This window comes from Pelodiscus sinensis, chromosome 1, assembly GCF_049634645.1.
Source record: "Pelodiscus sinensis isolate JC-2024 chromosome 1, ASM4963464v1, whole genome shotgun sequence".
Taxonomy (NCBI): Eukaryota; Metazoa; Chordata; order Testudines; family Trionychidae; genus Pelodiscus; species Pelodiscus sinensis.
Window position 1 is genome coordinate 319,907,122 of NC_134711.1, and position 13,911 is coordinate 319,921,032.

The 13,911-nt window shown below is 46.8% G+C and overlaps 1 protein-coding gene across 7 annotated transcripts in view; it reads right to left on the bottom strand.

Moving 5' to 3' along the window:
• Nucleotides 1-13,911, bottom strand: part of GDPD5 (glycerophosphodiester phosphodiesterase domain containing 5) — a 347,114-nt gene that overhangs the window by 75,078 nt on the left and 258,125 nt on the right. For all 7 annotated transcript variants that reach the window (XM_075919543.1, XM_075919542.1, XM_075919541.1 and 4 more), the window contains 2 exons: nt 13,521-13,614; nt 12,753-12,812 (listed from right to left, as the gene is read on the bottom strand). In XM_075919543.1, coding sequence (XP_075775658.1) covers nt 12,753-12,812; nt 13,521-13,614 — 154 coding nt within the window. The remainder of the gene's footprint in view (nt 1-12,752; nt 12,813-13,520; nt 13,615-13,911) is intronic.

Sequence of the window (13,911 nt, forward strand, 5' to 3'; positions counted from 1 at the left end):
AACTAAGGATGTTAAGAGGTGGGTAATGCACTAATCATGTAGTTGATACAATTTTTATCAACTACGCGATTAGATGACAAGGGAAGGCTTGCTCAGTCCAGGCTTGCACTGAGTCCAGGAGCTAACCCTGCTGCACCTCTGCAGTTTAAATGTAGCAAGAGCTGGGTGCGCAGACAGCCCAGTGCCTACTACATTTAAACTGCAGAGGTGCAGCAGGGTAGGTCCAGTATCCAGAGTGAGCTGGGATTCAGCCGGTCTTGCTCAGTCCCAGCTCATGCCGAGTTCAGCAGCCCAGAGCAACCTCTGCCCATGATGAGCCTGGGCCCACTGCAGGCAGAGGCTGCTTTGTGGCAGCCTCCCGTTTTCCCCCACCGCCGCTCACGCTGCTGTATCAGAGGCAGTAGCATGGGGGGGAGGGGACAGGCAGCACTGCAGAGATGGTGCTGGGGGGAAACCAGCTTTTAAGATGGCTCCCCCCAGTACCGGTTCCTGCTCTTTCCCCTCCTCCCCCCTGCTTGCTGCCTCTGATACAGAAGCAGAAAGGAGGGGGGAGCGAGTAGTTGAGTAGTCGACTACTGGACTAGTTGCTTACATGCCCAACAAAAACATTCCATTAAATTGACCATTGCCTTTTTCTCTTTCTTTCTTAGAGCAGATATAATAAAATATTCATCTTCTGAGAAGCATTTGATGAAACAAGAACATTGCACTTACATCAGTAAGTGGGACTAGATTCTTAGCAGCAAACATGGAAAGGCCTAGCCAAAGAATTTGCTCCCACATCAGTGATCTATAAGAAAGGTGAAGGCTTGTCATTTATGCTGCATTTTCAAGGGTTTTCCCACTTTTATTAGAGTAGTTCTCCAAATCTAGCATGCAGTTAAGTGTAAGGATTCCACATTGTGTCACATCACCAAAGTGTACATGTATAACACATACGAATGGCCATACTCGGTCAGACCAAAGGTCCTTCTAACTCCGTGTCCTGTCTTCTAACAGTGGTCAGAGCCAGGTGCTTCAGAGGCAATGAACAGAACCTGTAATTATCACACGATCCATTCCCTGTTGCCCATTCCCATGTTCTGGCAGACAGAGGCCAGGGAACAACATCCTAATGGCTAATAGCAATTAATGGATTTATTTTCCATGAACTTGTCTAGTTCCTTTGAAACCCTGTTATAGTCTTGGCCTTCACAACATCCTCCGGCAACAAGTTCCACAGATTCATCGAGGAACTTCCTTTACTTTGTTTTGCACATGCTGTTTATTAATGTCATGTGGTAACTCCTGGTTCTTGTGCTATGAAAAGGAGTAAATAATTCTTCTTTGTTCACTTTTTCCATACCAGTCCTGATTTTATAGACCTCTATCATAACCCCCATTAGTCATCTCTTTTCCAAGCTGGCAAGACCCAGTTTTATTAACTGCTCCTCATATGGAAGCCACTCCAATGAGCAGCCATGTCCCAAAACTGGGCTCCAAAACAGAGTTCAACATAACTTTTCCTGGGAGAGATTCACCATGTGAAATGGCAACACCCTTGTGCATCTGCACTGAGGTGCACTGACAGGGAGATCCTCATGTAGAGGAACTTAGCTTGGTGCTCTGATTTGATTTTCTATAAACTTAAAAAACAACAAATGGTCTGGTAGCCCTTTATAGACTAACAAAACATGTAAATGGTATCATGAGCTTTCATGGGTGTGTCCACGAAAGCTTATGATACCATCCACATGTTTTGTTAGTCTATAAAGGCTACCAGACCATTTGTTGTTTAAGTTTATCCTGTACAGACTAACTCAGCTACCCCCGGAAGCTTTTGTTTTTCTATGAAGCTCTAACACTGAAAAGACAGGCTCCAATATGTTACTTCACCTTTTTTTCCCAGTGCATCTTTTGCATGCACTTGAAAGTGTTCAGAATGAACGTATCTATGCCCAGCAGCAAAAAATCATGAGATTCACTGAAGGCAGAAGGGTAAAATAGTCTCCCAGTGGCACAGAAAGAACTTCAGCTTTACAGCTTTAGCCTGCCATGTCTTATTGATTTATCGCTTCTATCACAAAGAACATTGAAGCCCATGCGTCAGAACACTGTTCTCTTCTCTGTCTGATATTGCCGTACATCTGGCTAGATTCAAAGGATGCTGCTGTTCTGTGTCTTGATCTCATGTACTGGCTGGATTAGGATTCTTTACAGGAACTTTCAGAGCATCAAAAAAGATTAAAAAGAGGAGAGCAATACAGCAAAGGTTAGACAAAACATACAGGACAAATTCCTACAATTATCTGGATTCGCTTCAACTCCAGACACATTGTCCATTACCATGAAATGAGCTGAGGGTGGGTTTTTTTCACTGTTGGTTTTGTGGGTTTTTTTTCATTGTTGGTTTTGTGGGGTGTTTTTTTTTTTAACAACTGTCAAAAAAAAAAAACGGTCTTCTTATTTCAAAGTAAAATATTTTGCACCTGGGAAAATTTCTCCCTGTGCCTAGAATAATTCCCATGTTCTCCGTTGCCATGTACCTTCTCTACTCTTTCTAATCCACCTCTTCGAGCATCCCGTCCTTCCTCACCCACGCACCCTCCATTCCCTGTAGGCTCGCTTGTTGTGGCCTTGGGGGTCCCAGGGTATAAGAGAGATTACTTCACCCACCTTGTCTCACCCTCTCTTGAACAACCACCCCCTGGCTTGTTTTCAGTCTGTAAGGGGCAGATTCTCATTGGCGTGACTAGTCCGATACCAATGAATTTCCACCAGCCTCTAGATCAGCCTCTCTCAAATGCATCCAACAGGGGCTGTTTGAGGGGCCACAACAGCTTGAGCGGTGATGAGGGGAGGGGCTATGCATTGGTCCCACCCCCTGCCTCCTTGTTGCCCCTAGATGCGCCACCCTGCACTGCCTCTGGAGCAAGGTGGGGCACAACGCTGCAGGAGCAAGGCGAGTTCTTGAGCTGCACTGGGGGACGGGGTTTGGGTGGCAGGCTCCAGCAACAGGACTTCAGTAACCTGGCTGTGCAGCCTTGGGCTCTGACTATAGGCAGGTGGTACCGATTCTCCCCCTCCTCCACCACTTCTCCGCACGCTTTGGCCCCTGGTTCCAGCTGTGTGGCAGCAGGTGCTAGACCTCGGCTCCAATCCCAGGCTCCAGCCACCCAGTGGCAGGCGCCAGCTCCAGGGCCAACCCAGCTCCGGTCCTATGGCAACAGGCTCCAACCGCAGGCCTCTAGGCACCAACCCCTGACTCTGGCCATGGGGCAGCAGGTGCTTGCCCTCGGCTCTGGCTGTGGAGCTTCAGTCAGCCTCAGGGCCCCAGTTCCAGTCATGTGGTGGCAGGTGCCAACCCGCAGCTCCAGTTGCATGGCCCCAGGCACTGCCCCGATCCTCCATCCCAGCTGCACAGCTGCAGGCATCGGCCTGCAGCACAGTTGCTGGGTTCTGGCCACATAAGCTGCCTCAGTGCCGACCCCTGACCCTGGCCACACGGCAACAGCCACCCAGTGGTGGGTGCTGACTTCTGGCTCCAGCCACTCAGCCCTGGGCTCTGGCCATGCAGTGGCAGGCACTGACCCCGGGGCTGCCCCACCCCTCCGGCTGTTCAGCAGCAGGCTCTGACCCCTGACTCCAGCCACGCAGTTCCTGTCCCCAGCTCAGAGCTCTGGCCACAGGCCCTGAGCCCCAGCCCTGGCTGCACTGCAGCAGGCTCCAGGCCCTGGCTCTGACCGCACAACTGTGGGGCTCCGTGATGGGGCGTCTGCCCCGCACTGGCCCTTGAAGGGGTTAAAACCCAGCCCTAAGTGAGGGCTGGAGCTGTGGAGCAGCAGGTGCAGCTGACAGCAGCCATTTAGGGCCCAGCTGAGGGGAATATACATAAAGGCTCACAAAGAGGAACAGGCTCACTCTTGGTCTGGCTGGGGAGCAGGAGGGACCTAGCTGCTAGGGAAGCAAGATGCTTCTTGATTTAGAACAGGGCTGGGGAAAGGCAGGCAGAGCTGGGCAAACTCTGGCCAGGCAAGCTCCCAGGCTGCAGGGCCTGAAGCAAGGCCTCAGGATACATGGGTTGCAGAGAGACAGCCAGGACAGCAGGACCACACACCCTGCCAACGATGAGTAGCCACTTCAGACTGCAGTTTGCCCCTGTGGCAGGGGCTAGATGAAGACTGGCAGTGGGTCACTGAAGAAAGGTGGGCAGAGGGGGATTGAGGGTCCCCAGAGGGGGAGAACTCCAGCGTGTGGGGGCACTGCAGCAGGGCAGAACCCAGGTAGGAGGGTGCCACGGTCTGAGAGAGACGTGGGCCCTGACATAGAGTGATGGAGAATAACAAGTAACAGCTGGTGAGACACAGCCAGAAGGGGGCACTCCAGCATGAAAAAGGCTAATTCCCTGAGTGACCAGCAGGAGGCGCCCTTGGTGGTGACTCTGCCCCGGTGACAGTCTCATTATCCATCCCCATTGCCCTTGCCCCAGCTGCCTCTCAAAGCCCTGGACCCATCCCCCTCCCCCTCCCCCATTGCCCTGGCATAGCATCCATCCCCCCACTACCTCCCCAGGCTTCACCTCCATCCCATCCTCACTTCTGGTCCCTGCTGCCTGCCCCATCAGCTCCCCCCACCACCCCATCCGCAGCTTGCTGAAAAAAGTGATATTAAACAATCCAGGATCACTTTTCACACATAGTAAGTCTGCTGTGAAAAGTGATACTTGTATGTTTGTCAATATCACTTTTCATAGCCTCTCAGGTAGCTACTAAGTGTGCGGTGATATCAACAATATCTCTTTTCACAGCAAGGCCCAGGACCCATAAGCCCTTAATGGAAGAGCCAAAGGGAGAGGGAACATAATTTTTACTACTGAGTCTGCCAAAAATCCCTACAAATATAAATTATTTGGGTGTGTGTGTATCTGTTCATATTTAATTTTTTTTTCCTGAAGTTAAATATTTTAGGAAAAAGCATCCATGTGGCCACCAGTGAGAGTTGGTGGCCGCACCAGAAAACTTATTGTGAGAACTCCTGCTCTAGATTCTTGGAGACAGGAATTGAGCATAATGCTCAATAACATTCACATCAGTAAACTTTCATGGTATAATGGGAGTGCAATTATATGGTTTCCCCTCATTCTTATATTCTCTCAGCAGCTGCCATAAGGAAGAGAAGTAACATTTACACTAACAGGACCAGGGAAACTTGGTCTGGACTGCACTGGAGGGGAAGGTCCAATAAGTAAGACTTTTAAGGACCCCTAAACTTTTGGAGGCCTCCTTTAGATGGGAGGAAAGGGAGGACTTGGATTGGCTGACGTAATCAAAAACTCTCAGTTTACCACTAAAGGGGATGGCGTTACACATTATTTCCAGTGATTTCATGATTGTACAGGATTGACAATCCTTTCATTTCTTTGAGCTTATAAGCTCAAAGAAGTGAAACCTGAAATCAGCTGGTTTTGCAACATGTTCCCTAAGAAAGGGGGTAATTCTGCAATTCAGACTGGTTTAATGCTTGCAGGTTGCTGGAGTGGGAGGCATGACACAAACAGAGGAATGACCAGCTATTTTCTTGTTGCGCTCTCAGTGATACCAGGCACTCTGGGAGGCTGTTTGTATTCTGTTGACATGTCCCTCAGTAGTGTTCATGACCTCTGAGCGCCAGGTTCCGCTGGTTACAGTTACCACCCATCTGGGGACGGAGGGGGTGAGCATCTGATCCAGGAAGCATGTGAACAGAAGTATTCCCTGGAGGCCATTACCCTAGGGACAGAACTGAAAATTTGTGGCATGCTGATCACTACCCTGCTTGCCGTCAACTCATCTGTTTCGATAAAGAGCTTTGGGAGAGAGGGTGAAGGCATCCTGTCCGTGTTCATCAGCCAAGTGGACATCAATTAACAGAGTGCTGAGTTACAACTGGATTCAGTCCCAACCTGGGGCCAAATTCAGTGATGATGTCCTTCTTTGAACCATCCTCCCCCTCTCAGATTCCGAACACGCAAAAGAAACCCAGCTGGGGTAATCCAGAGGTGTAGGAAGATGTATGTGAAGCTAGTGCCTTTGGTCTGAAGGAATCCAGTTGACATTCTCTTATACATGGTCTAGGAACTTGGCCCATGATGCTTAACTCTTCATAGGACCATGGAAGAGATCTCCATTCGAACACATTCCTCGCCCTACAAATACAGGTTTCTCTATCCCAACAGCACATGGGTGCAGCTATTTTCCTGATATGGCATTTGATTTCAGCCACCCTAAATTCAGGAAGAAGAATCCCTTGTAACATATTTCTCCGTTGGCGTTACTCATCCAAACCCACCCGCCACCTGGAATGTGTCTGAAAAATACAAGTCCCCACGCCAAGAAACATATGTTGTGCTCAAGAATCAACAACTTGTTTTTCAGCAGCAGACATTCTCCACCCCCCTTCTTTACCTCTTCACCCACCCCCCACCCCCAGTAGCAACACATTTAGGAAAGAGGAAAGAGACAGGAAAGTGGTGAAATTCATAACTCCTGCATGTATGCTTGTTAAGGGTCCAATCCTGCAAACTCACTCTGTGTGCAGAAATCCCACTGGTTTCAAAAGGAGCCGTGTATTGCAAGGTTGTGGGATCTGTTCCATAAGCAATAATTATGTGTTTGAGTTATTGTGCACATGTGTGTGTGCATTTACACTTTTTTTAACAACTTAATAGTCATCATCTCGTGCTCATTCTCTTGCAGACTTGTGTTTCCATACACTGCTGAGTCACAGCTCTATGGATTATGGACATATTTTTCTGCTCCAATTTACAGAGTTTAGGAGGCCCCAGATTTCATCAGAACCTGAAAAGTCTAATCAATACAAAGCCAAAGTTGCTGAATTTTACTCCGTTTTTGGGCTAATCCGTGAATTCTTTCACCACCTTTCTCCTGCTTTCAAGTTCAAGACTCAATGGTTACGTCTAGACTGGCATGATTTTCCACAAATGCTTTTAATGGAAAAGCTTTTGCGTTAAAAACATTTGCGGAAAAGAGCGTCTAGATTGGCACGAACGCTTTTCCGCAAAAGCACTTTTTGCGGAAAAGCGTCCGCGCCAATCTAGACGCGGTTTTGTACAAGAAAGCCCCGATTGCCATGTTCGCCATCAGGACTTTTTTGCGCAAAACAATTTTTAGCTGTCTACACTGGCCCTTTTGCGCAAAAGCATTTGCGCAAGAGGGCTTTTTCCCCCGAACGTGAGCAGCATAGCATTTCCGCAAGAACACTGACAATCTTACATGAGATCGTCCGTGTTCTTGCGGAAATTCAAGAGGCCAATGTAGATAGCCGGCAAGTTTTTCCGCAAAAGCTTTTGCGGAAAAACTTGCCAGTCTAGATGCAGCCAATGTGCCTCCACAGCAGCTTATAGTGCATCCCTCCTGCTTCCTGGCTTGTCTGGGTAGGTCTACACTGCAATTAGAAACCCTGCTTCTCCTAAGCACCCCTGCTAAGCACCCTAAAACCCTGGATCTTTCTCTATCTGCTTAAGAACCTCTTTCCATGCCAACCTCTCTTCCTTGTGCCTCCAGGGTCCTTCACACCTTGACACATCCCTCCTCAAAACATACATCTCTCCTAAAACCTTCCAACACCTCCCCTCTTTTGTGCCTGAACCATCCCCCAGCACATGTACACACCACAGAATGTTATGGTGTGCGTTAGAATTACAGAGCAAGCGCTTTGGAATAGAGCGTGCACATCTCTTCTCCAGGTCGGCACAGTGCCAAGCACACAGTTGGTGCTCTCTGTGGACAATAACCTGCAAATGGAAGCCTGTATCCTGAAATCAAACAGGGCATACAGAGGTTCATTGCAGCAAACGGGTCACTAAAAATCAAATTCACCTTCACAATAGGAGCTACTCCCACTCTCAAAGTGAGTCCCGTGAAGGCAAGAAGTAGATCAACTGCTTAGCATCCAGGTCCCAACCCACCAGGGAAGCTTTGTCTTAGTGAAGACGTCTAGAGCTGGGAGCTAGCAGACAGGATTCCTTCTGCTGTGCATTGCAAATGGGAAGTGCTGAGTCGCCCTATTGCCAGCTGTACCACTGATGCACTGTAGAACTTAGGGGTAAATCACTTATTCTCTGTGCAATTCCCCCATTTATTTGCCCTGGAGGAACGGGAGGTGGGATTATATCTATAATCCTCATACAGCAGTATGGTCCCCTTTCTGTGCCATGCAAGTTTCCTTTAGACTCATAGACTTTAAGGTCAGAAGGGACCATTATGATCATCTAGTCTGACCCCCTGCACAATGCATGCCACAGAATCTCACCCACCCACTCCTGGAATAATCCTCTCACCTATATTTCAGATATTGAAGCCTTCAAATAGTTTAAAGACCCCAATATGCAGAGAATCCTCCGGCTGTGATCTGTACCCCATGCTACAGAGGAAGGCGAAAAACCTCCAAGGCCTCTGCCAATCTACCCTGGAGGAAAATTCCTTCCTGACCCCAAATATGGCAATCAGCTGAACCCTGAACATGTGGGCAAGACTCATCAGCCAGACACCCAGGAAAAGTTCTCTATAGTAACTCCTATCATCCCGCCATTGGCCTATTTACCACTGATAATGAAAGGTCAATTAGTTACCAAAATCATGTTATCTCATCAAACCATCCCCTTCATAAACTCATCTAGCTTTATCTTAAAGCCAGATAGGTCTTTTGCCCCCACTACTTCCCTTGGAAGGCTGTTCCAGAACTTCACTCTTCTAATGGTTAGAAACCTTCATCTAATTTCAAGTCTAAACTTCCAGATTATAGCCAGATTATATCCATTTGTTCTTGTGTCCGCATTGGTATTAAGCTTAAATAATTCCTCTCCTTCCCTGGTATTTATCCCCCTAATATATTTAAAGAGAGCAATCATGTCTCCCCTCAGCCTTCTTTTGGTTAATGTAAACAAGCCAAGCTCCTTGAGTCTCCTTTCAGAAGACAGGTTTTCCATTCCTTGGATCATCCTAGTGGCCCTTCTTTGTACCTGTTCCAGTTTGAATTCATCCTTCTTATACATGGGAGACCAGAACTGCACAAAGTATTCCAAATGAGGTCTCACCAATGCCTTGTATAACGGCACTAACACCTCCTTATCCCTACTGGAAATACCTCGCCTAATGCATCCCAAGACCATATTAGCCTTTTTCACAGCCATGTCACAATGGCGGCTCATAGTCATCCTGTGATCAGCCAGGACTCCGAGGTCCTTCTCCTCCTCCGTTACTTTCAACTGATGTGTCCCCAGCTTATAACTAAAATTCCTGTTATTAATCCCTAAATGCATAACCTTACACTTCTCACTATTAAATTTCATCCTATTGCTATCACTCCAATTTACAAGGTCTTCCAGATCTTCCTGTATGATATCCCGATCCTTTTCTGAATTGGCAATACCTCCCAACTTTGTGTCATCCGTAAATTTTATCAGGACACTTTTGGTGCCAAGGCCAGTAATAAAAAGATTAAATAAAATTGGCCCCAAAACTGATCCCTGAGGAACTCCGCTAGTAACCTTCCTCCAACCTGATAGTTCACCTTTCAGTATGATCCGCTGTAGTCTCCCCTTTAACCAGTTGCTTATCCACCTCTCAATTTTCATATTGATCCCCATCTTTTCCAATTTAACCAATAATTCCCCATGTGGTACTGTATCAAATGCCTTACTAAAATCGAGGTAGATTAGATCCACTGCATTTCCTTTATCTAAAAAATCTGTTACTTTCTCAAAAAAGGAGATCAGGTTGGTTTGGCATGATCTACCTTTTGTAAAACCATGTTGTAATTTGTCCCAATTGCCATTAACCTCAATGTCCCTAACTACTTTCTCCTTCAAAAATTTTTCCAAAATCTTGCATACTACAGATGTCAAACTAACAGGCCTATTGTTACCCGGGTCACTTTTTTTCCTTTTCTTAAAAATATGAACTATATTAGCAATTCTCCAGTCAAATGCTACAACCCCTGAGTTTAGAGATTTATTAAAAAATTTTGCTAATGGGCTTGCAATTTCATGTGTCAGTTCCTTTAATATTCTTGGATGAAGATTATCTGGGGCCCCCCGATTTACTCCCATTAAGCTGTTCAAGTTTGGCTTTTACCTCGGATATGGTAATATCTACCTCCATATCCTTAGTCCCATTTGTTATGTTACCCATATCCCTAAGCTCTTCATTAGCCTCATTAAAGACTAAAGCAAAGTATTTGTTTAGATATTGGGCCATGCCTAGATTATCCTTAACCTCCACTCCATCCTTAGTAATTAGCGGTCCCATTTCTTCTTTTTTTGTTACTTTTCTTATTTATATGGCTATGAAACCTTTTACTATTGGTTTTAATTCCTTTTGCAAGGTCCAACTCTACATGACTTTTAGCCTTTCTCATTTTGTCCCTACATGCTCTAACCTCAATAATGTAGCTTTCTTTGCTGGTCCCTCCCATCTTCCACTCCTTATACGCTTTCTGCTTTTTCTTAATCACCTCTCTGAGGTGCTTGCTCATCCAGCTTGGTCTAAAACACCTGCCTATAAATGGCAGGGCTTTGGGATGGATACTGCCGGGGAAATCTTCCAAGGAGCAGTGGAGACAAGAATCTGCAGGAGCCCAGTAGTGCGGTACAGAGGCTTGTGCAGGTCTCAGATCAACAAGTTGTCACGGCTGAAGGTCTTGCTCATGACACAGACAGGGAAACCTAATGGATCAAGTGGGGACTCTGCAAAGAAACCTCAAGAAGTTTCTTGCCTCCTAGAGATTTTTTTTCTGCATAAGATAGCAATCTAGACCCAAATATTATTGTGCTCCAGACGTAAAGGGAGTAACTGTCTAGTGCATACTTTCGACATCTGCTATTTTAACTAGTATTTTCATTCCATGCTCAGATAATAGCTGCTGAAAGAGACGCCAACATGCCACCAATAGCCCACTTTGAACTCAGCTCTCCAAACCGAAATTCGAAAAATCTCGAAGGGTCAGCATGACTCTGGAGTGACGTATGCACTGAAATGGTTAGAAAACTGACACTGACTTTTCAGGGATCCGCACAATGAATACTAAAGAAACCCCTGGAGTTCCTGCCCAAAGACAGCACTTCTCCCGATCATGTACGAGAGCTTCTTCAGATGACTTGGGAACTTACTCGCATGCACCTATTAGAGTTCCTGCAACTTTAACCAGGACAGTCATAAAACAAAGCTCAGACTGAAGACAAAAGGACTGGAAAGAGGGGGGAGGGGAGAGGGGAGTAGTATTAAAGGCTATTTTTAAACACCCACAAATTCTCATTAAATCATTTTCTGTAAGCCCACAAAAGGCAGGACATTGGCAGTTGGATCCTCCATCCTCCTCACACCTTCAGTCCAAGTGTCATGTAGAATACTGAATCCAGCCCTGCTCCCTGGAGTAAATAGGCGTTTTCCCCCAAAGACTGCAATGGCAGCGAGCGCAGATCCTTTATGTAGCACAGGCCCTGTAGCACGTAGGTACACTGGCGCAAATGAAGCCTGACTCTGGAAGCCCCTTCTCCCAGCTTTTCTAAATCTAATTCTGAACCTTAATATAATTTAAAATGTTGCCCTGTGCTGAGTTCCCCTCGGGGCACAGTTCCAGGTTTTGGGCAGTGAAACAGAGACATCGGTCGGGAACCGCGGTGGGTTATTTTCTAGACTGAAATCCCAACTGCAATTGAAACCCCTGGTATAGCAGGGAGGAGTAGATGAATGCTAGCCAGGGGAGGGAATGGCCACTCCAAGTCTGCTTAGGCCTGATCATCTGAAGTCAAAGAGACTGGTAGCAGCTCCCCTTTTGCCATTGTAACCACCACCAGATGGATTTGAACCTGGGACCTCTGGAACTGAGTATAGGAACCTCTGCCCCCTGAGCTAAAAGCCAGCTGGCTCCCAGCCTGTGCTGTAGAAGTCTCATGATCTTAGCTGTTGCTGTGGTCTAAGTACACTTGCATTGCTCAGTAACCACACTAGGTGTGTGGGTTATATACATCCCCTAGGTGAGGAAGTGCATCCTGAGCTTCCGAGACCCAGTTGAGATCCTGGACAAGCTCCCACTTGTAACTACCACCAAACAGATTTGAACCTGGGACCTCTGGAGCTGAGTATAGGCACCTCTACCCTCTGAGCTAAAAGCCAGCTGCCTCCCAGCTCATGCTGTAGAGGTCTTTTAATCTTAGCTGTTGCTGTGGTCTAGGTACCACTTGCATTGCTCAGTAACCAGACTAGGTGCGTGGGTTACACCATCACCACAGGAGCCCTGATAAGGAGCCAATAGTTACATAGCATCCTTCATCAGCAGGCATGCCAAAGCATCTAACAAACGAGTCAGGAATCTCCCTGCCCCACTGAAAAACTGCCACCAGTGGGTGAAAGGGGACATCTGTTTCCCAGAGCACAGCACCCCCCGCCACAATCCAGTTTTGGGCTGGAAAGGAAGACACTCATGGGAAATTCGCGGAAGGCAAAGTCTAAATAATCCAGATTGGGGCAATGGGATCTTTAATGCCCAAGAAAGAGTAAGACCTTTGTTCTACTGATTATGCAACAGGCTGGCATTAAATCCCTGTCCCCCCCCCCCCCCCCCCCCCAAGATCTAAAGTCAAGTGGTGTGGTCAGCAGAGTAGTTCTGACAACCCTGCACAAGCAACTAAATTTTGGGGCTTCTGTACAGTCCTTCAGTATCCTTTCTTTTACTCCGATCCCTGGTGGTTTCCTAACTGAGAAGGGGCAATTTACCTTGTGGAGCCAGTGTAGGTTCATTTGCTGTCCCACAGCTATGTGGCATAGTGCTAAAATCTGAAAGGATAATCAAAAGAGAAGCCAGTCAGAGATTGGAATGAATGAGTCATAAGTATTCATTCAGCATGCAGAGAAAATGCACCTTAATGAAGAGATCGCTTAATGTCCTATAATAGGATGGGCCTGGCAGGAAGGTTTAAGGCAGTGGCAGCTGTGCAGAAGTTTCCTCTCTACAGGAATAATCTAATCAATGGACTTTTATCCCCCGTAAGAGGGAAACTCCTGAAGAGCCATTGTGTTACTGCACAGGCTCATGGAGCTGGTACCAGGTATTCTCTGCACTGCGTCAAGCAAGAACTTACTGCCTGCTCATGCATCAGCTTCAAGATACTGGCCCCAGCAACCCAGGCAGCAGTGAGGCAGAACCTGGTGCTGCCAGAACAGACAGGACTGAACCATCATGAATATGAGACACCCGAGACATCTGTTTTTCAGGAGGTCAACTGCAGTGTGAATACGTGTGTTGCAATTTCAGCAAGCTATGCAGCCAGTAGCAATGATGGAGGAACCCCGTAGCTGTTATCCCAAGCTCAAAGGATTTTTGATGTTGCATTTACTCTGGACTGTTTAAGGGTGGGAGCACGTGAGAAGCACACTATGCAGAACTAAGCCCTTCCCAAAGCGAAGATTTCACAGACCCCTTTGCACAGATGTTCATGCTGGTTTTCTACACAAGCTTTCACAGAAGGTTTGTCTCTTACATACCAATAATGTTGTGATATATGTAAAGCCAGCGGCAGCCGTTACAAGTATTGGAATAGACCAGTCACTCCAATATCCCATTCGGTTATAGAAATACCTGGAAGACATGTATGAAAACAAAGAGATTAGGGAATGATCCAACAGCACAGCAACTCTGCTTGATTAAACAAGGCTAAGCGATAGAGCCTTTCCCTCCTCTCCCAGATCAAATAGGAGATGAAACAAACAATTAATTTACCCCCCCCCAAAACTCCACGTCCTAACATTTGTTCCTGATCCATCCAAAAGTTGCCCAATCCCAATAAATCCCAATACTGTTATGGGGGAATATACACAAGGGTTTGAGTTTTTTAAAATGATTCCATATAAACATCCAAAAGAAAGAAAAATATCC